Source organism: Typopeltis vanoorti, chromosome 21, assembly GCF_054136105.1.
Source record: "Typopeltis vanoorti isolate ZY-2024b chromosome 21, IOZ_Tvanoo_1.0, whole genome shotgun sequence".
NCBI classification, from domain to species: Eukaryota; Metazoa; Arthropoda; class Arachnida; order Uropygi; family Thelyphonidae; genus Typopeltis; species Typopeltis vanoorti.
Genome location: NC_143569.1, coordinates 101274753 through 101297845, shown reverse-complemented (window position 1 = coordinate 101297845; position 23093 = coordinate 101274753). Strand labels below are relative to the sequence as shown.

The window sequence follows — 23093 nt, the reverse complement described above, 5'->3', positions numbered from 1 at the left end:
GAAGGGTCACGATCCAGATCGGTTTCAACCTTTATTGAGATCTCATCACTGGGAGCCAGACTCAAAGGTTTTTTTTTTTTTTTTTTTTGGCTAGATGGGTGAAGCAAGAATACTTTTCGTATTCCCTGTTATCTGTAGAAGAAAATGTATGGATGAATCACAAATGAAAGTTGTTGTTGAAAGTTTATTTTTCACTTGGTTAGAGTATAATAAAATTAGTTTAATCCTTTATCCGAGTGTGAGCAAACTGAGTTTGCGCCTGAAAGTATCTTCAGGACTGGGGTAAGGTGGTACAACACCAGGGCAACTTGTTGCAAAGGTGGAGCAAGATACTAACACTCCTATCTCAGTATCTCCTATAATGCAAAACACATCTCCTTGCAGATATGTCTAATGTTATGCATTAAGGGAAGGGCCACTACCCAGACTAGTTTTCGACCTTTATTGAGGTCTCTTGTTGGTCTGGTCATGGTGGGGTAACGGCAGTAGCCGAGCCTCAGTTAAAACTTCATTAGCTACAGCATTGCCATCTGTTACCCTTTGAAATATATATGATAATTGGAATAGTGCAGAAGTCATTTTCATATACTTGTAGCCAAAAGGTGCACATCTTATTATTAAAATACTCTGCATTAGAGAAAGTTGTTGGAAGTTTTTCCACTTGGTTATACTATAAATTAAAGATGCAACGAATTATATTTTTGGTTTAATCCTTTATACAAGCATAAGGAAACAAGTTTGCACCTGTACTATTTTCAGGACTGGGGCAACTTGTTTGCTTACACTTGGTATGGTATTACTGATTATTGACTTGGGATGGCTCAATTTGTCAACAGTTTGCTGAAGAGATAGACCTGCAACAAGGCATCCTATCACAATGCTTCTTTCAAACTCCATCACATCTCTTCTCGCAGCCATTTCATTCAGACAGAGTTGCACTGACTTGGGAACATCATATTCCTTCAATTTATACTGGCAACAAACACGTGACTCATTACATGGTGATGAGTCACCATGGAAAATGGACAGTGAAACTTATTTGTGTCTATGGTTTTACAGAAGATACTTGTAAGAAAATTGAGGAATTTTTCAAGCTGTGAAAAAGAGCAGCTGAGTTAAAAAAAATAAATAAATAAAAGAGGAAGAACTGGTATTCCTGTTGGAGACCTAAGCAGCAGAGCAAGAAATGAATCACAAATATACAGAAATATTTTGAAAAAATTTGGATAAAAAAGAAAGTGCCAATAATAAGTACATGCTGGTTTTCTGGTTACTATATGGATTGTTTGTTACTAACCCTGTGGCAGTATAAAAATGTGCATCAATTCACTGTATGAACATTTAAGCAATGATAAGTCTTATGTTATTGTTGATAGTGATATATTCAGACTGGGTTCAGGATATAAGGGTATAGAGGATTTAAAATAAGATGTGATCACTTTTTTAGTTTTGATCAGGAACATGTAAGAAAGTTTAAAAGAATCAACGAGCAGCTTTTATATATGTGAATAATATACAAATATTATTGGAGAAAACTGAGTTTGAAAACAAGACCTGCATCACATAGACTGTGAGAAAAAAATCTGAAGGAAACATTGACTGACTCACCACAGGGAGCATGTGGTGAATTTGTGTACAAAATAGAAAGATGAGAGGTGGGTTCAAGAAATTAAAAAAGCAGACTTGAAAACTGTCGACAGAGAAATTACAGAAATAACACATCAGTGTAACTGGTTAATACAACGAAGAAGAATGAAATATATCTGAATAACTAAGATGATTTTTTTATTTCCTACCATACTCAGCTTTGCTCATCCTGTTATTTCATATTAATTTTCCATCTCCACTAAAAATTATGCTTAAATAGTTTTATTTGTTCTGTGGGTTCTTCATCGAGAATGCCATTAATGTTTTAACATTTGTGGTTTATAGTTTTATTGCTGATTTTCCTAACAATCTTGTTACCAGCATTTACTTAGTATCTAGTTAATAATTTATATTTGATTTATTTATGAATATAGCATCTGCATAAAGTAATGAGCTGAATTTAATATCTTATTTTGATATCCATTTTAATGCTACTTTCCTTCATAATATACACTATTATTATTATTATTATTACCTAACACCTCCAGGGTGTCCAAAAACTCATCAAGGGAGGGCACCTACTCTACAACTCTTTGTCTCCACCACTCCACCAACTGCAACTACCTTCATCATCTACACCATAGGTTGCCAAACTTTTTCGGGCCACCGCACACTTTGCAAGACATAAATTTTGTAATGCCCCCATTATAACAGTTTGAATAAAACCATATTTCAAAATCTCAATACTGTACTGTCGACATTTCTTCTTATTTTCAGCCATAATGAAGTAATAAAATTTGCAAAAATATTCACAAAATAAAAGATTTAATTTACACTTTGTATGACTCCACTTATCTATCACACTTTCGACTGATGATTGTTGGCAAAGCACACAAAAAATAATGAAACGTATTCCTAAACCACTGGTATTTATAGATTTGAAATCTAGCCCGAATCGACTTGCATGCATTGACTTGTTTGCGATACCATCGTATTCATGCTTTGAACAAGTCACTGCAAGCACCCATATTCTGTCAAAACATGCTGAATTGAGTGAATTACCTATGTAATAGTTGACCGACATACTACTAGTTAAGACTCGTATGGCAGTATGGCACGATCAATTTTTACAATAGCAAAAAATGAATAAATTTTTTAAGTATATAAAAAATAGAAGTTAAAATATCCTGTATGACACGTTCAATTTCTCATTGACATAGAAAATTGACATCTATTTCTATCTTACATGGTAAATTTTCAAATGATTAAATAATTGAAATAGAAAATTGATCGTGTAAGATGGGCATAAGATGAATTAAAATTCAATATTTAAATTTTAAATGATTATCTAATCACGAAAAGAATTACTTTTTAAATAAATATTATTAATTTCTTCTATACAGAGCTGCCGACCCCTAGACCGCCTGAACGTCCCCAAATGCTTCTGATCCCACTATAGCTCCCCTAGAAGGCTTCAGCGCCCACTGGGGGGTGGTACTGCCCATTTTGGGAACCTATGATCTACACCAATGCCATCTACTGCCGAACACCACCACTAGTATTTTCACAGACAATCACACCATGCCCATGACGGGATTCAAACCTACAGCCTTTTGGCTGGAGACCAGATATGCTAACCACATAGCCAACCAGGCCGACAAAACCAAGTGTAAGCAAACAAAGTTTGTGCATGAGGTATCTTCTGAACTGGGGCAACTCATGGTAAAGGTGGTATAAGTTCTCATCATTTATCTACCAATAATTGTCTGGACACCCCTGTTACTTGAGAAGTTATGGAACATTCCAGGTTTGTTAATAACATAGAGCCAGTGTACAGATAGTAGGAAGCGGTATTTCATCGTAGTAGTTGAATGCAAGTGTATGGCAACATGACGTGGGCTGTCATGTCATCGGTGGCATGTCCATATGTGCCATTGCTATTCAACTGGAGCATCCAAAATCAATAGTTGGCAATTTGATCAACAAATGGAGACATTCTAGCATCACTAGTGCAGGAAAACACCTGGGGCAGCTGCCGAAAATGACTGACAGGGACAAAAGGGTGTTAAAACTGGTGGCACACAAAAACTGCCTACAATCGGCACAGACCATCTAGCACTAATACTGTATGAAAAGAACTCCATTTACTGGGTTTCCACAGAAGAGCAGTGGCACACAAGTCAAACATCACAACAACAAACGAACAAGGCAGCTTGTCTGGCCTGGTGCAAAGAGCGTGTGAACTGGAAAATTGACCAGCATAAAACAGAACTCTGGAGTGATGAATCAAGGCTCACCTGTTTCCAGTCTGGCAGGGTGTGGAAGTAGCCCGGTGAACGCTTGTTACCACAGTGTATTGTATCCACAGTAAAGTTTGGTGGTGGAGTAATGGTGTGGGGTGCATTCAGTTGATTTGGAGTGGGACCATTGGTCATTGTCTGTGGTTCCATGAAGGCAGCTCAGTACCTTGATATTCTGGATAATCAGGTGCTACCCACACTGTGTTTTTATGGAATGGACCCATGTTACTATCAAGATGACAATGCCCCATGCCACAAAACTACAGCTGTTATACAGGGTGGCCATAAATTAACTTTCCTTCTTTGGAGGTATCTGTAGCTAAAACTAATACACAGAATGAGACCACATTTTATGTTGAGACTTTTGAAGGCATGGGGAGATGAATTCCCCGAAAAAAAAAAAAAAAAAAGTACCAAAAGTTGCCAATAGGTGGAATTTTGGCGCTGGCGAAACTGAAAGCAGTCAAATGTTTGCAGTAAACCTAGGTAAAAAGGATTATGCAAATTTTACTGTGCATGCGTGATAGCAGTGCCACCGATTCCACTTAAAAAGGGATTGGGAACATTTAGGCAGTTATTTGAATAACTGACAAATTGTGCTCAATATGCATCCTACCTTGCCTCAGCGTGCTTTACTTGTTAAGTTGTTTTACCTTAAACAGTGCAATGCTGTAGCGGCCCTTCGGGAATTTAGAAGGCTTCATAACCTGCGTATGTCAGCTGTAGCAACTAAGAGCTATGATTAAGAAGTTTATTCAGTGAGTTCAATCACTACATTAATTTTTGTCTCTCTCGCAAGTTATTTTAGTTTAATTGTTATTATTATTATTCTTGTAATGTACCACATATCCAGCTGAAATGAGTGATGCAGCTGTCGCTTATACCATCGAAATGTTATTATTCCATTTTATCTGCCTTTAATGTAATTATCTGCTTGTTTTTAGCTCCGCCAGCGCCAAAACTTCCCCTATCTTTAGTACCTATTGGTACCAATAGGTACTAAAGTACCAAAGTACTTTAGTACCTATTGGTACTAAAGTACCAAAAGTACTTTAGTACCAATAGGTACCAAAAGATTTGGTACTAAAGTACCAAAAGTACTAAAAATGATTTAGTACTTTTGATACTAAATCTTTTTTTTTGCAGAAATCATCTCCCCCATGCCATCAAAAGTCTCAATATAAAATGTGGTCTCATTCCGTTTATTGGTTTTAGCTACAGATGCCTCCAAAGAGGGAAAGTTATTTTATGGCCACCAGGGTAGTTGATTAACACCCAGAGATGGGTGTTAATCGACTACCCTGGCATGCATAGAGTCCTGACCTCAACCCCATCGAACACCTATGGGATGAATTAGAGCAGTGATTGAGGTCCAGAGCAGCGCATCCTCTATCTGTCACTGAACTCAGTGCTGCTTTGATGGAGGAATGGAGACAAATTCCATCTGATGTCTGCTTCACATTGGTGGAAAGTCTCCCTCAAAGGGTGCAGGAGGTGACAAGCCAAAGGTGACATACCCAACATTAGGGTTCATCTGCTGGTATCAATTATAAATTGCTCAAGTGTCTGGATAATTATTGGTAGATAGTGTACTTCATATACATATGATGAAAAGCAGTAGAAATACCATGCACTCTTGTCTTAGACCTGATTTCATGTCAAAACCATTTTCCTAAACATCCTTCAATTGTCATACTTGACTTACAATTTAAGTATCATTGTCATTCTAAGCGATAGGCCCTTTCACTACAGAGAGTTCCCTCTTTAGTGAAAGGGTTTCCTGTTTCTGTCTTTCTTCTTTTGTAGTTTATAACCTCTTCCAATTAAACTAAACCCCTCTAAGTATATATTTTTTGGCTTTTACCTTGTATCTTCCCATCTAATAAGTTTATAATTCATTAGCATAATCTTCTTGAATAGTACTTCCAAGATATAAATAATTTTACTTGATATTTATTTTATTTTGTTCCTTGGAACTTGCCACCATTATTTTAGTTCTTTGCTTTTAAATCCATAATCAGATAAAGCATCATTTATTCTAGATAATGTTTTAAAGCCTGTTCATTCTCAACCAATACAGATACCTATATCATCAAAATATATCTGTATCTGTATTCCACCCACGGTTACCCTGTTTATTCCATTTTTATTAATTTCATTGCATTCTCTGTGCAGGTTGAAATGCAAAGGTGATGATGTGCAACCTTGTCTTATACCTTTCTTAACTTCAGTAGTTGCTTCATTTTCATATATTCATATCTTTATTTTCTGGCTAGTATACAGTTTCTTAATTAGTCTTCTTTCTCTTCGATCTGTTCCACTTTCCTTAATTATTTGAAAAGCTTGTTCCATTTTACATCATCCAATGCCTTTTCTGCATCTGTAAAAGCAATGTATGTAGCTTTATTTACTTCAGTTCTTGAGTCTATTATTGCTTTTAAGGCAAGTATTGCTTCTAGATTTGGATTCCAGAACAGTACTAGCAATAGTACTGTTCTGGAATCCAAACTGATCTTTATCTAAATAACATTCAGTTTTTTTTTTCTCTATGCTTCACTATATTTAGTATTATCTTTGAGGCATAACTGAATAAACTTAGCATTCAATAATATTATTTTTATGGCTATTTAGTCTCTTTTTGTTTAGGAGTGTTCCCCTTTTTATAATGTCATTGACTTTTTACTCAAATTTTAGGGCATTACTGATGTTTTATATAGACAGATATATTAAGAGTATATTGGAGGAATAATTCGGATATACCTTTGTAGGATGTTGCTGGCTGTCTTGTTATTCAGCGGCATCCCTGCATGTGGCAACATACATTCATCTGCTGTTAAAGGAAGGAAGTATGATTGAAAGGAAGGGGGAGGTCGGAAAATGTGGGAGTGCATAGATGTGGGAGAATCATTGGTGAGGCAAGGGATATGTGAACTTTTGAAAAACCCGGGTTTTTTATATTATTAAAGGTGGGCAGAGAATACTTTTGGGGGGGGACAGAAATTTTGGAGGAAGGGGAAGGATATGATGGAATGAGATCAGGGGTGGGAGTAATGGGGTGTGAACCGTTTCGACATTGCATCATCTTCAACCTGCAAATCGACAAGGCCATAATAATAGATATACAAGAAAACAAAACAATGCTTAGAACAGGGCTGGCCAAAGCACTGCCCATGCGATTTTGTGAGGCCTGCCTGTGGGTTTTGATTTTCACAAGCGAAAAAATAAAATAACAATTTGAATCAAATGCGTATTAGATATCTTAATTCTATCACTAATCGATAATCTCTATGTTGATAATTTTATTTGGTGGTTTTACATCACTGTATACCCACGTGTTTTTAAAATACAGTCATCTCTCGACTTATGTCCATTCGAGTTATGTCCTTTTGAAGATATGTCTGTGATCTCATAAGGGAATAAATAACATTTTCGACTATACTTTCAAACAAGACACAAGCGAGCGTAAAGAAAAAGTTTTTTATTTATCAACAATGCAGTGGCAACAGAGCATTCAGCAGCAACCTCCCTCAGCAGTCAGCACTTGACTTCAGCAGTTTCTTTGTTGATTTTGTGTTTAAAAAATATGTTATTTGTGTATTTATCGTTAATTATTTCGTGATATTTTGTGCAAAATCACCCCTACATGCACAACTAAAAAATCTAGTGAAGAATCACAGAAATAAGAGGCGAGCAATTGACCTTGAAACAAAGTTGCAAGTTCTAAAGCAACATAAAGCCGTTAAGCAGTCAGTGTGATCTCACATGACTTCAGATGGTCTCATTCTATGGTGACAACCATTTTGAAAAATAAAGATAAAATCGTAAAGGCTGTGAAAGGATCTGCTTCCATTAAATCGACGATAGTGACGAATCAACGACAAGGTCCTATCAGTGATTGGAAAAGCTACTTCCATCATGCATAGAGGACCTGAACCAAAAGCACATACCCCTTAGCACTATGTCCATAACCGCTAAGGCACTGTCTCTTCAACATGATGAAGGAGAAAGCAGGACCCGATTACGACTATGAATTCAACACTTCTTCTGGTTCTCTCTCTCTTGGTTCATGAGATTTAACCAGCATTTTGCACTGCATAATGTCAAAATATATGGTGAATCCACACATTCTGATGAGAAAGCTGCTAAGGAGTTTGTGGAGAAATTGGATAAAATTATTATGGAGGAAAATTATTTGCCACAGCAAATATTTAATGTGGATGATACCTCCTTGTTTCAGAAAAAAATTACACTACTGGACAATTCATCCACAAAAAAGCTAAAATCTATGCCTGGTTTCAAATCTCTTAAAGACCGTGTTACGATTCTGTTAGGAGGTAATGTGGCTGGATATAAACTGAAACGATTTGTGATATGGCACAGTGAGAATCCATGAGCCTTCAAAAACATTAGGAAGCATACTCTTCCAGTTCATTAGCAGAATCATTACCATCAAAAATTGTTTGCGGATGACTTAATCACCTGTTATGTGATTGAAATGGAAAGCTATTGTATGAAAGAAAATGTAGAATTTAGAATTTTATTAATTCTAGATAATGCTCCAGGTCATACATCTTATAGCAGTGATCTTCACCAAGTTCAAGGTCATGTTTCTCCCTCCAAACACTACTTCATTAATCCAACTGATGGATCAGAGAGTTCTAGTAGTGTTTAAGGTTTATTATCTACGTAGAACTTTTTCTCAAGCCAATACTGCTAATGAAGAAAACGACCAGACTCTCATGCAATTCTGGAAAGCATTCAATATTTATCATGCTATTAAAAATATTGCTGTAGTTTGGAATGAAGTGATCTCTCAATGTTTGAGTGGCATATGGAAAAAGACGTTAAAAAGGTTTGTGCACGATTTTGGAAGTTTTGAAAAAAATGAAGACCTTTGTAAATTGAGTGAAGAAATAGCAGGCCTAGCAAACAATCTGAATCTCAAAATAAATAATGAAGTGAAGAGTTGACCAATGAAGAACTGGTTGAACTGGAGGAACAATGTGTTGCAGAAGAGGAAAAAGAGAAACAAGAAGAGATATTTAAACAATTCACAGTGAAGCTTGCAGAAATGGTGTCTGAAGTTAGCAATGTTCTCAAAATGGTTGAAACATGGATCCCAATGTTGAACGCTACTTATTAGTACGAAGGAAAGTACATGATGTGTTTGCTTGCTATAACCATATTTATGATGGAAAGAAGAAGAGGAATAAGCAAAGCACATTGGACATTTTCATCAAAAAACAAAAGTTACACCAGAAGAGCTGTAGCCTGGTTCTTCACATAGGGAAGGTAATGAAGATGTGATTGTGGAGGAAGATTTGTTCGATTATTCTCCTGTTTTATAGTGGTAGTGATGCACAGTACAGTTTTATAAGGTTTAAAAATTAAAATCACAGTATACTTACTACTGTTAATTCCCTAACCCCTATAACTCTGATTTAATGCATCGCCTTATGAACTGACTTACATCCTTCCTTTTGGAATGGACCCCGATGTAAGTCGAGGGATGACTGTATTAGATGCGTCAAAGAAGCATTCTTACACTATTTTGTTCCAACGTGCATGCTCTGAGCGCTCATGGGGAACGTGCGCTCGATTAGTGCACAATTAGGGTTGTTCTCTTGTTCAGCTTTTGAGGTTGTGTCGTTGCTGTTCACCAAATTACTAGATACGCATTGTGATGTGGCCCTCGGATAATTTTTTTTTTCTAATGCAGCCCTCAGATTTCCTAAGGTTGGATAGCCCTAGCTTTGAATATCAGAAATGATAGCCTTAAAATGTGACAAAAACTCAATAAATATCCACTAGCCCTACATAATCTCAGAGTTGGAAGCTCCATAACATAAAAATTAGGTCACAACTCCGACCAGTAGGAAACAACACAGATAAATCAAAGACAGAAACACCAAGCCAACATGACATAGCCTCCGCTTCCCCCACGAGCTCCGAAGACAACATCCAGCAACATCCTACAAAGGTGTGTCCGAATTATTAATCCTATATACTCTTCATATATCTCTATATAAAACATCAGTAAATTTACATTATAAAAAGGGGCACTCCTAAACAAAAATAGGCTAAATAGTCATAAAAATAATATTTTCTGGGAGGAGTAACATGGAATTTTTCCAGAAATAATACCTATATTAGTTCAATAATTTTTACAGTCTGCATGCCATTTCTTGGGCATTGTTACCATTAAACTGTCATAGAAATCATATACTTCCTGTTCCTTTTGATATATTAACGTAATCACTTTAAATAAGGCTACTTGTGTTGCATCTCCCAGATTTTTTTAAAGATTTCCACAGGTATTTCTTCTATTCATAAAGTTTTCTAGTTAGATAATTCATTAATTGCTGTTTTAATTTCTTCATCCAGTGTGTGTGTGTGTCAGGCTTTCTTTTTCAACTTCATATTCTGGTTCAGTAATTTCACTATTCATATTTTCTCCATTATATAAGACAAAGATATTCTTTCCATCTCTCTCTCTCTCTGCTATCTTTGTTACCAGTAATTTTCCTTTTTTGACTCATACTACTTAACTTTTTATTTTGGGATTGCAGGTGTACACACAGTATTATTTGATATGCCTTATCAGCTCCTTCTATTTTTTAATTTATATTCAACTTCTTTGCATATTTCTTCTATCCAGTTCTCCTTTGCTTTTTTACAGTCTTCCTTAATCTTGTTTCATGGTCTTCGATACTGTACCTTGCTTTCTATAGTCTTCTTTTTCCTTGCTCTTTATTTTGTTCTTTTATGTTTTATGTTACATTTTACAATAATGAGTGAGTGGTCCCTCAGTTCCAGCTCCTGGGTAGCTGTAGAATGACTTGAGTTGGTTTTTGTGAGCTAGTCCATTAGGTTTTTTTTTTTTTTTTTGACTAACTGCTGCTCATACTGCACTTTTGCTACCTTTACCAACTGAGTCGTCATCCTTTCCTGTTCTCAGTACTCCTCATGGGAATGATTATTACCACTCATCTTATGTTGCCTCCCTAATGCCTTCTTTCTCTTTATTGCATGCTTAATCTCTTCATTCATCTATTTCACACCTACCTTATTTAACCTTCTGACCCATGGAATACATTTAGACATCACTTCTACTAGATAGTTCTTAAGCATTATAATATTATGATAGCACTCAAGCATCATTGATCCCTTTTCCATTCAATTATGATATTATGATAGCACTCAAGCATCATTGATCCCTTTTCCATTCAATTCCTCATTTCATGCTATAGCTGCAAGCTGTCTCCTGAGCTTCTCATAATCACCAGCCATGTAGTTTCACATATACTCTTTCCTCACAGAAGTCCTCACATGGCTGGCAACCCACCCAGGTAATTACTTCATGGTCACTCACATCAACTGGAGGGAGATTTGACACCTCATTTATAATAACATCCTCTCAGGAGATGATCAAATCCAAGCCTCTCACTCCTTGTGTGCCCTCTGTTACATATAGCCTGAGGCAACTGTCCCTCAAAAATTCAAGAAATTCAATTTCTTTACTTCCAGTTGCTATCTTGTCATCCCAATTTATGTTGCCTTAATTAAAATCACCCATAATGATTACCTTTTCCCATTTGCTTGGCTAATTTGCTTATGCATTTCCTGGTCACTGCCCTTCACATTACCAGGTCTATAGCAACATCCAACAAAGTATTTCATTCTATTCTTCTCTATCTCACACTGTTGCCTCAAAACCACTACCACTATTTCCTCCTTGCATCTCTACCTTGTATGGACATAACTCTTTCTGTTATCAATAGCACTCCAATTCCCTTTTTATCCTTTCTATCTTTACAAAAAATATCATACCTTCAATCTCTATTTCTGTCAGGATGTCATTTTCATCCAACCATGTCTCACTTCCTCTTGCAATTTTTGGGTGAACACACTCAATCAATGCAATCGTTTCGTTTCCCTTGTTTCTAATATTTCTAGCATTCATATACAAAATGTAACAGCTCATTCCTGGATCTATAACAAGTTTCACTGATACAACTTATTAGATGTGACTTCTCTATACCTTCCTCGAGCCATTTCTATTTCTCCTTACCCATCCCAGAACTTTCTTCAAATCTAACTGCTCTCCCTATGGCCCAGGCCATCCCATTCCCTTCTTGTCTACACATATTCACTTCCTCTTTGAGCATCAACCTTTGTCATGTTGTGTTCCCCTGTCTATCTTGAGTAAAAAGATGTTGCAAGACCTGTTTGTCTTGCAACATCTTTTTGTTTTTCTTTGTTTTTCAACATCATTATCGCACACTTTAATGATGTTCAAACTCTTTTCCTTGCTATCACTTCCACACAGTTTCTAAACATTTGTATAATCTTCAACTACTGTTTCAGTTACAATGCCATATTCTCTACTCATATTTAAACAAGCCTTATGGTCCATCAGAATATCACACTTCCCATATACCTACACTCACTCCTTCTTCAGTCTCTCCATGTGAATATCTGCAACATCTTCCCATGCACACATACTATATTCACAGTGCTTTACCATTTTTGAAAAATCCATTCCATTCACTTGTTTTCTCATTCTCTACACTCATGCTACCCACTTATCCATTCTTAAGCACCCCTTCAATCCCTGCTTCCTTACTTATTCTCCTGATCTTTCACATTGCTTCTTACTTGCTCAGATTCATTCTCTTCACTCCTTACTCTCACTTCCAGCAGTCTCTCCAAATGACATGCACCAAAACCATTAAAATGCAGTCCATCACTCTTATACAGTTTGTCCTTCAAGGATCATTCCACACATTAACAAACTGCTCTCCTTTCTCTTAATGCATTTCTACTAACATGTCATTCATTGTTAGTGCCTCCATAGCACAATTGGAATAACGATGGTACATTGTGACCTTTGATTGGAAAAGGCCTAAGTTCAATCCTCGTCATGACAAGAGGAATCTTTAAATAGTTTTTTCAATCGAAGGTGAGTTAGCTAATCTTGTATGGAGGTAGCAAGGTTTTTATCTCCACAAAACTTAGGTTTTTCATCCCGCGTACAGACAAATTAGCCTTGGAAATACATGCAATTTACAGACAAAAATACTAGTGGTGGGCACTAGATGGCATTGGTATAGATGATGATGGTAGTGGCCGTTTGCTGCAGTTGGATTAAGTAGTGGAGACAGTTGTACAGTAGGTGCCCTCCCTTGATGAGTCAGACACCTTGGAGATGTCATGTAATAATAATAATATTCCTTGCTCTTTGCCTCATCTCATCACTGTTATACTTGAGCAGCACACTGACTACCTTTCCCATCACAGTGATGAGATGAGGCAAAGGTCATATGTGGTCAAACATATGACTCACAAAACCCTACAAATCCACTTCATCAACATCAGTGGCCTAAACTCCAACCTTAATAGTGTCCACTACCACCTACAGTCTACCAAATCCCACCTACTCTTTCCGGCAGAAACTCAAATCTCACCTCCCTCCAGCATATTCACCTTCCAACCTACACGCTCTTTAACTCCTTTTGACCCAAGGGTGGCATCGGTGCATACATCTGCTCTGACATATCTTGCCAGAGAGCACCCAGCCTAGAATCGCCAACTTTGACCTTCTTTGGATGAAAATATCCCTACCCAAGTCAGTCAAATTCATATGCTGTCTCTATTGCTCCACTAATGCAACCAACCACTCTGAGCTCTTTAATTTCCTCTCTTTAAAAATTGACTTTCTCTAGTCCAACTTTCCTAACAGCAAAATCATCCTCCTAGGAGATTTTAATGTCCACAACACCATCTGGCTTTCCTTCTCAGCTGTACAGATTTTGCAGGCAGATATGCTGAAACATTTGCCATCCTAATGATACCTTACACAACATTCAGATGCCAACCAGAATACCTGCTAGGCAAATCTGACCACAGCCTAGTGCTCATCTCATCTCCCATGCAACAACGCTTACACAGCCACTCCCATACAAGAGTAGTTTGGCATTATAATAGTGCCAAGTGGGACAGCCTCTGCAACTTCTATACCTCGTTCCCATGGTTAGACTATTGTTTCTGACTTCCAACCCAAACATACACCGAACTCATAACTAAAGTAAATCCTCACTGGCATGGAATCATACATTCCCCATAGTACTCTGACCTGCCATTCCCTTACTAAACCCTGGTTTTCCAAAAGATGCACCAAGGCTGTACAAATGAAAAACCAAACATTCCATACTGGCTCAAATCAAAAACCCCATCCTCCTTATTTTGGGCTTATACCCAAGCCCAAAATAAATGCAAAAAAAAATAATCAATGCTTTTAACAGAGTTTTTTGAAAGAGCAAAAAGAAGGAAATTAGCAGCCTGTCCAAATGGTAGCCGATCTTTTTTGATCCCTCGCGAAAGCAATCGGTCGTAACTTCTGCCCAACACCATTCCCACCTCTATCATACCCTGATGGCTCCATTGCATCATCACCTACAGAAAAGGCCAATCTCCTGACCTCACACTTTGCTTCCAATGCACATATAATTAACAATGGCAAATTCCCCCAACTATTCCAGATGCCCAATATACAATGCCCACTATATCTTTTTGCCAGAAAGAGATCAGTAAAATACTGTTCAAATTAGACACAAAAAATGTCTTCTGGCCCTGATGGCATTCCTCCAATTGTCCTGAAGGTTTGCACACCAGAACTGTCTCCTGTCCTATGTCGCTTACATATACTGTCTTACTCCATTGGTATCTATCCCACAGCTTGGAAATTGGCCTATATTCAATCCATTCCCAAGAAGGCGACAAGTCACTGCCTTCCAATTACTGCCTCATCTTTCTCACCTCAGTCCTCTTTAAAGTAATTGAAAAAAAATCATCAATTCCCAACTCCTACACTACTTGAAGCTACCCTCTAATAAACGATTGCCAGTATTGAATCCGCCCCTGCCGATCAACAGGAGATCTGCTAACATGTGTCACCCATCTCTGGACAAGTGCCATGGAGAAGTTTGGTGAATCTCAAGTGGTTGGACTTGATATCTCCAAGGCGTTTGATCGGATCTGGCACAAGGGCTTACTAAGCAAGCTGCCATTGTTTGGTCTATCTCAAGACCTCTGTAGTTGAATTGCCAGATTTCTGTCTGTATGCACACTGTGTGTGTGTGTGTGTGTGTGTGTGTGTGTGTGTGTGTGTGTGTGTGTGTGTGTGTGTGTGTGTGTGTGTGTGTGTGTGTGTGTGTGTGTGTGTTGGTAGATGGCTCCTTATCCTCTCACCATTCAACTAATGTCAGAGTTCCTCAAGGTTCTGTCCTCTCACTAACCCTCTTCCTACTATATATCAATGACATACTTCAGCTTACCTCCAACCCAATACATAGTTTTGCAGAAAACAGCACATTGCACTCCTCCCTTTCTTTTGATAAACCTTACTCCACACAACTCACCTCAATCTACAGAAAACAGCAACCACCACTGCCTGCAATTCCGACCTCCAAGCCATCCTCCAATGGGTTTCAGATAACCTAGTCAATTTCAATGCAAATAAAACCCAAAACCCAGTACTGTCTCATTTCTCATAAAAAAAGAACCATTTTCTCCCAGTATTATTTTTGACAACATCAAAATTTCCAGACAATTTGAGATTTCTCTTTTTGGAATTACCCTGATCAGGCCTCTCCTGGCATAAACACATAATAACCATTGCATCCTCTGCTTCTAAAACACTAGGATTTCTCTTTTGCTCAAGACGTTACTTCACCCCTGAACAGCTGTTAACCTTATACAAATCTGCCCAACCATCAAATACTGCTCCCACATATGAGGCCCTCAAAAGCTCCCTCAAAATGCTCTACTCAATAAGAGGAGAGCAGTCAGACTTATTAATGACCCATCTCTTACCAACTCATTCCTCCACTTTCACACAGATTATCAGTCTCCACACTATGTGTTTTATACAAATATTTCCATGGAAAATGTTCATCCAAAATGGCATCAATAATTCCCCCACTTAGTACTAAACTTGTTGGAACACGTGCAGCTGCTGCTCAACATCTCTAAACAGTTCATTCCCATCTTCTTCACTCTTCCACAAATATCAACAATTCTCTTCAGTTCACTCTGCATCTTCATCTCTGGCCTCATCTTCACCAACTCAGCTTTCAAAATCTTACGTCATTTTTTTGCTATCATTAACTCTCGCTATCTTAACATCAGTCTCACAAGCTTGTTTGCCTTCAACCCTTGTTGCTATCTTATCACTAATTGCACTTTGTTTTTCAACTTTTTCACACACTTTAATGACATTCAAACTCTTTTCCTTGGTATCACTACTTAATCCAACTCAATCTAATGTTTCAGTTGCAGTGCCACATTCTCTACTCATATTTAAACAAACCTCGTGGTCCATCAGAATATTCACACTTCCCACATACCCACACTCGCTCCTTCAGCCTCTCCATGGAAACATCTGCAACATCTTTCCATGCACACATACTACATTAACGCTCCTCACTATTTTTGAAAAATCTATTCCATTCACTTGTTTTTCACATTGACCTACGTAATAATCTACTTTTTACCACTATATTGTATTGGGGCATTAACAATGAATTTGAAGTAATACTGCATTCCACACTCAAATATCTTACAGTAACACTCAGCCTACAAATTAGATAACATTGCCACACATTAAATGTGAAATTTACTTATTTTCTTGCAGTCTGTATGACAACCCAATATGTTGAATTGTCATTTCTTTACAAGGGTCAAGAATATTTAAATATTTATGGAGCTCAGTTAGAGCATTTCTAACATAGCCAAAATATATACAGGAATGAACTTTAATAATAAAAGTAGTGTTATTTTGTTCTTTCAATTATTAAAAATGTTACTTTTGTTTTAAATTATGTCCCATAAGCTCTTTGCAAGCACGGTATTGTTATTAGACATGTACTTTTTTTTTAAGTTTGTACCAATATTTGAAATTTTGAATTTCTTAAATAACCATTTAAGAATTAAAGAGCCTTGCCTTCTTTATTCATTTGTTATTTATGTGTTATCCTTCAGATGTAATTTACTTCTAGAGCTTGAAGTTTATATGTGCTTTGATTTAAATCGGTTTTATTTATGAGGTGGTATGAAAGTAATGCCTTCCGTTTTTTTTCAGATGATATAATTTATTTAACAGTGGCTTTTATGTGGATTAATCCCCCGTCTTTTGCGATCATTTTTCAACAAAGTCTGTTATTCTCTGTACACCTTTTGCCATTGCTGAGCGAGACTCGTTGCCAATCTCATTGGAGCTCTTTGTCTTCTGCAAAATAGCATCCTCGGAGTTCAACTTTCAGAGGGCCAAACAAGTGGTCAGAGTGCCAGATTCAGGCTGTGGGCAGAATGGGGAAGACCACTCCAGCCATTTGCATTTTGCATCCCTTGCACCAACTGGTGTGAGATTGAGCATTATTGTGGAGGAGGAAAGACTTATATTTCTGGTGGGCCTGACTCTGTGGATGTGATTCCCCCCCCCTCCCAATTGATTTCTGCAGTGTTCCATATACTATTCTGAATTAATTGTGATGTCTCTTCAAAAAAAAAAAAAAAGTCCACAAGCATGGACCCATCTTTGCCCCAGATCATGGTTTCCTGACTTTGTCCATGGAAGGGTGTGTTTTGAATTTCCTCTTACATAGTGAGTTGAGATGCCATTCCATCAACTACCTCCATTTCACAGTCATAATGGTGAACCCATATTTCATCACCTTTGTCTGGAGCAGCTTTCTTCCTCATTCTAGTAGTGCTAGAGGAATTCTATACAAATAACTTCCTGGCTTTGCATTGGTCATAAAAATGTGACCAACGGTGTGCAAACCTTGTTATAGCTGAGGTCTTTCATGGGGGTCAGATTTTCTGATATTGATTGTGCTGCACAGTTAGAATTATTATGCAATAGCCCTCCTAGATCAGAGCATTAGTGTGACCCTTGTCAATCTTCACTACCATTGCTAGCTCTCTGCTTCATAGCTTATCTCTGACCTTGATTTCATAACTCTTCAAATGTTTGATCAAGCACCAGACTGTACTCATATCAGCAGTATTGTCTTGATGTACGTGTTTTCAGTATGTAAGAATTTTCATCAGGCTCATTTTCTGCCACAAGGAATTTGGTGTCACTAATTCTTTGCTTCATGCATGCATGCATCTATAACAGCTGCCATTTTGAACTACTTGTGGGCTGCAATCATGTGACCAATTACAGCACAACTCGCTGTGGTGGAACTAGAGGCTGCATCTACTGTTGTCCACTCAGTGAAGTGTAATGCCGTCTACTATGCTCATATTAAAAATAAATAAATAAAAATAAAAAAATTGGAGGCATAGCTTTCATACTCTCTTTTGTATTATACTTTATAGCAGCTCTGTTCATTAAAATAATAATGGAAAATATTATCTTTTTTAATCCTTAACTCTTTTTCTTTTTAGGATCACATGATATTTATACTATGAGAGATATGCGGGATGCATTAGGAGCATTAGGTCCAGTAGATGGCCAGAATCCAGAACTGAATAATTTGACTGTTTCTATGACCGAAGTTGATGTAGGTGATATTGTTTTCTTAACAAGTGATGGAATTTCTGATAATTTTGATCCTGTTGTTGGGAAGTTTGCAATTCCAAAGAAAATGCAGAAACATCCAAAAGCTGGAACAGGTAACGAAGGAGCAGTACCAGGAAATAGCGATAGAAGTCAGGATATCATAAAACAATTAAATGGACAAAATAATGACAAGGATTGCATTGCATTTGATCCTAGTTTGCCAGTTGTAGAAGCTCATCAAAGGCATGAACTTACATTACTTCGTATGGAAGACCTTCTCACATATGGTGTAAATGAAGGTGATGGACCATGCCAAACTGCACAGCAGTTATGTGATCAAATGATTGATTTTGCTGTGAAATTAACAGTAGCAAAACGGCGCATCTTAGAGGATCCAGACTTGTACAAAGAAGGAGACTTAGATATTAACCAAATGGGACAGAGAATGAGGCGAAAAAAAGTTGGAGAGAAGTTATCCATGGTACCTGGCAAACTTGATCATGCATCAATTGTTGCATATCAAGTTGGATTGTTATAGTTCTCAGTATTGAATATACATTAGTACTGAACATACCTCGATGAGGAAAGTTAAATATTGTCAATAGCCAAACAATTATTGTATATATACAGTACATAGTTTTGTATTATAGCATAGGACACTTGTCCAAGTTTGGATTTGCAGGGAACACTTTTTCTTTTTCTTTTTTTTTTTTGCTTTTCTTAGATAATACATAATGTATTATAAGTTTTCTATTTCTTTTTTTAGTTGTTGAAAATATTTCAGAATGGACATTTGTTCTGTTTTGCTGTAAATAGTTGTTGCTGAATATTTATACAGAAAACTCTTAATTATTTCATTCATAAATTCTTTTAGAATTTTTTTTATGAATATATATTTTTAACATTTGTCCAGTTTGCTATGGAATCTAATATGAAATTTTATAAGTTGAAGTATAGGACAGAGTTAATATAAACACATTGAAAGTGAACTTGAATTATCAGTTTTGCTTATGCCCTTTTCTAAAATTTATGCTATATATATAGTTGATCTCCTTGTTTTGTATGCATTTTTTTCCAAGTATAATTATTTAAAATCTTATAGAAGTATCAGATAATTAACTAGAAATATCAAAAGAAGCACTTATCTTGACAAAGTAATTGAAATTTCACATAACTATTTCACTGCATCTTGTCTTTTGGTAAATATTTATAACTTAGGCAAGCAATCTTCATTTCTTCTTTGTAGATTGAGCTGTAAAAAAATATGTATAGTGCAGGCAGTACAGTATTTATTAATGACCATAATATAGTTAAAAGCCTTATTAGTGACATTTCCTGTAGAAATATATTTTATATCTTCTGGCAAATTGCCTGTTTAAAAAAATGTTCTGGTTATAAATATAGAATATATTTCCAGTATAATATCATCTTAGTTAACAGATTTTTTTAATGTCTAGTGAATTAATTAAAATATGATTTATCATATTTTAATTAACTGAATAACTTATCTTTCCTACCTTCCATTCTTAACCTTAAGATTTGAAATGTCTTTTGCATATGAAAAACAAATAAGCAAATGATGTTATCCATGAGCAGAAATATGCTTTAAATAATTTCAGTTTCCTTTGTATTCCCTCCAGAACAATATGTAGCAGAAATGTGATATTCTATATGGTAATCAAGGTAGGAATTTAATAGAAATCATTATTTTTATAAGAAAATGGTTATTTTTTGAAAGCAGTCTGTGAATGCTATAAAATTTGAAGAAAAGGGGAATTTGATGATTTTCTTTCCCCCCCCCCTCCTAAATATGTTCTTATCATTCATTGTTTAAAGTTTAAAAATACCTTGCACAGTAACATACATATTAGTCACATGTCTTATTTGATTTAATTATTACATACATAATAGTGTATATTTAGCAAAGATTTCATTACTTTTATAAGTATTAGAAAAATATTGAAATGCATTGCTCTGACTGATAACAAATTCAAAAAAACTTTTGACTTATTTAATCTATAGAAAATTACTTCTCTTAAAGTAATTTCCAATTTTTATTTTATCATTTAAAAATGGAATTCTGCAGATGCATACAGTATATTTTAAATTTAAAAAAATAAAAATAATTATATAAATTATTATTGTGATGTTTCAGGTATGTTATGGTATATGTTCTATAATCGCTGTAGTTTGGGTACAAAAAAAAATTGTATCATATGTACATTTAAATTATTATCTCTATGCTTTGGCAGATAACTCTATATTCCTGCAAACAAGAGTTCATTTTTATGTTTACTTTTATGGTTTTTGTGTCCAAAGTTTTGAAAGGGCAGAGGAAAAATCCTGAAAATTTTATTTTCTTGTAGCTGATCAAGGCTAAGCTGATTTCAGCTCATTCCTTAACATTACTGCTGCAATCGTGTATATTTTACTCATGCCAATCTCATCTACAAAATGTTTTAAACTTATAGCACGTATTGTATCATGGGTATTTTCAGATAATATGGATACTACTCTAGAGACTAGACATTGAGCTTTTTTCAAGTGGCTTCAGGCCTCCAATAAGAAGTCTTTGACTTCCATCAGGTGATTAAACTAAAGCATGCACAAACATCCATGCCTCAGTGGAATTTGAACCTATGGCTGTATGTTATTTAGCAGAGATTGATTTTGTTTGTAATTATATCGTTCAACATTATCTGGAATCACCATTATCAGAAGAGATATTCATGCTCTTCTGTTTACATATAGGAAAATATAGCAATTCAAATAACAAATATAGCTAATCTGTATCTAAATTGGATTTCGTAAATGCCAAAAGCAGAAAACTCATCTCCTGTCCAAATGGAAGCAGTGTCTTCTGGTCCCTTGCTAAGACCACTGGATGCAACTTCTGCTCATCTGCACTTCCAGGTTGCACCACTCTTCAACACTCAAAGATAAAGCTGACCTCCTAGCATTACTCTTTTCTACAAACCCCTTCATAAATGGCAAAAGGTAAATTTCCTCCTACTATACCAGAGTCTGAGTAGTGTATGACTCCTGTGGTTTTTTGACAAGAAGACATTAAAAGAATACTATTTAACTTGGATACTAAAAAGTCTTCTGGTTTTGATGCCATTTCTCCAACTTTACTCAAGAATTGTGCTCCAGAGCTAACACCTGTCCCATATTGTCTACAATCTTTTATGTTTAATTGGTACTTATTCAGATGCATAGAAGCAATTATATATCCAGCTTTTTCCCAAAAAAGAGGTAATAGAAATCTACTGTCAAACTGCCAACCAATTGCTATCACTTCAGTCCTCTCCAAAATAAGGAGAATTATCGATAGTCAACTTCTTCACTACTTAGAGGCCCTCCATTCAATCAGTGACCACCAGTATGGATTCTGCCATTCAACATCTTTGTCTCACCTCTTGACTACATCACCTACCACTGGACATGTACTATGGAAAGGTTTTAAGAAATGTGTTGCTGTTGCTTTTGATCACGTCTAGCATCAAAGCCTGCTAAACAAATTTGACATCCTTAGGTATCTAGCTTTTTCTCTGGTTGTTTGCTGTTCATCATGATGATGGTTTCCTGTCCTCTATATTTGCCATCAATGCAGGAGTGATGGCAAATATCTATCCCCTACCATTTCTCCTGTACATGAATGACCTATTCTCAATCACTGCTGATCCAGTTCACGGTTTGATGATAGCACTCTCCATTCATCCTATTCATTTGACAAACCATGGTGCTCAGATAGCCCAAACTTCAAGAGCATTTTTAATCACTGCCTTAAGCATTGATCTGCATACCATCCTTCCAGGACAATTTGGTCTCCTTTAATACCACCAAAATGCAGTCCTGCCTTTTCTCTCACAAAAGGGATCTCTGCTCACTCAGAATCAGATATCTCTGCTTGGGCTAACATTTACCTCCAACCTCTAGTACATAAACACATCGCATCAGTAGCTTCCAAAAAAAAACTAGGCATTCTCTTCCACTCAAGATGCTATTTTACACCCATCCAGTGCTATAACAAATCTCAAATTTGCCCATCCTTGGAATATTCTTCATTTGTTTGGGGTAGTGCACCTAAATCCTCCCTAAAAATTCTTGATACTGTCCAGAGGGAGGCTGTTTGGCTCATAGATGATCCATCCCTCCCTTCCAGACTCATTTCAACTTTTATCTCACATATGTAATGTTTCAGTACTGTGTCTTTTCTACATGTACTTCCGTGGTCACTACTCCACTGAACTGGCAACCATCATTCCTCAACTTTCTGTTGGGCATATTAAAACAAGAGCAACAGCTGCACATAATCCTTTTTCATTGCAACTGCAAACTCACTGAACCTGCTTCTTCTCTTCCTCTTTTATCCTATCTGCCTCTATCCTTGAGAACAGCCTTCCTTGTAGAGTATTCCCAAACAGCTACAACTTGCAGCTCTTCAAGAAAAACGTCTTTCTCAATCCTCACTTGCACCTCTACACATGGCACTGATGTGCTTATAGTATAGCTCTTTGACCTATCATGTACGGGATCAATAAAAAAAAATTAAAAAATAATCTATAATTATTTTTTAATTTTAGATTATTTCTAAAATTAAATTATTTCTAAACTAAAGAGGTCAGGGAAAGTAA

The 23093-nt window shown here is 36.4% G+C and overlaps 1 protein-coding gene across 1 annotated transcript in view; it reads left to right on the top strand.

Moving 5' to 3' along the window:
• LOC150095153 (PP2C-like domain-containing protein CG9801) overlaps window positions 1-18994 on the top strand; it is a 151653-nt gene extending 132659 nt beyond the window's left edge. The window contains exon 6 of the mRNA XM_090411210.1: window positions 18342-18994. Coding sequence (XP_090267336.1) covers window positions 18342-18994 — 653 coding nt within the window. The remainder of the gene's footprint in view (window positions 1-18341) is intronic.
• The last annotated feature ends 4099 nt before the right edge of the window (window positions 18995-23093 follow it).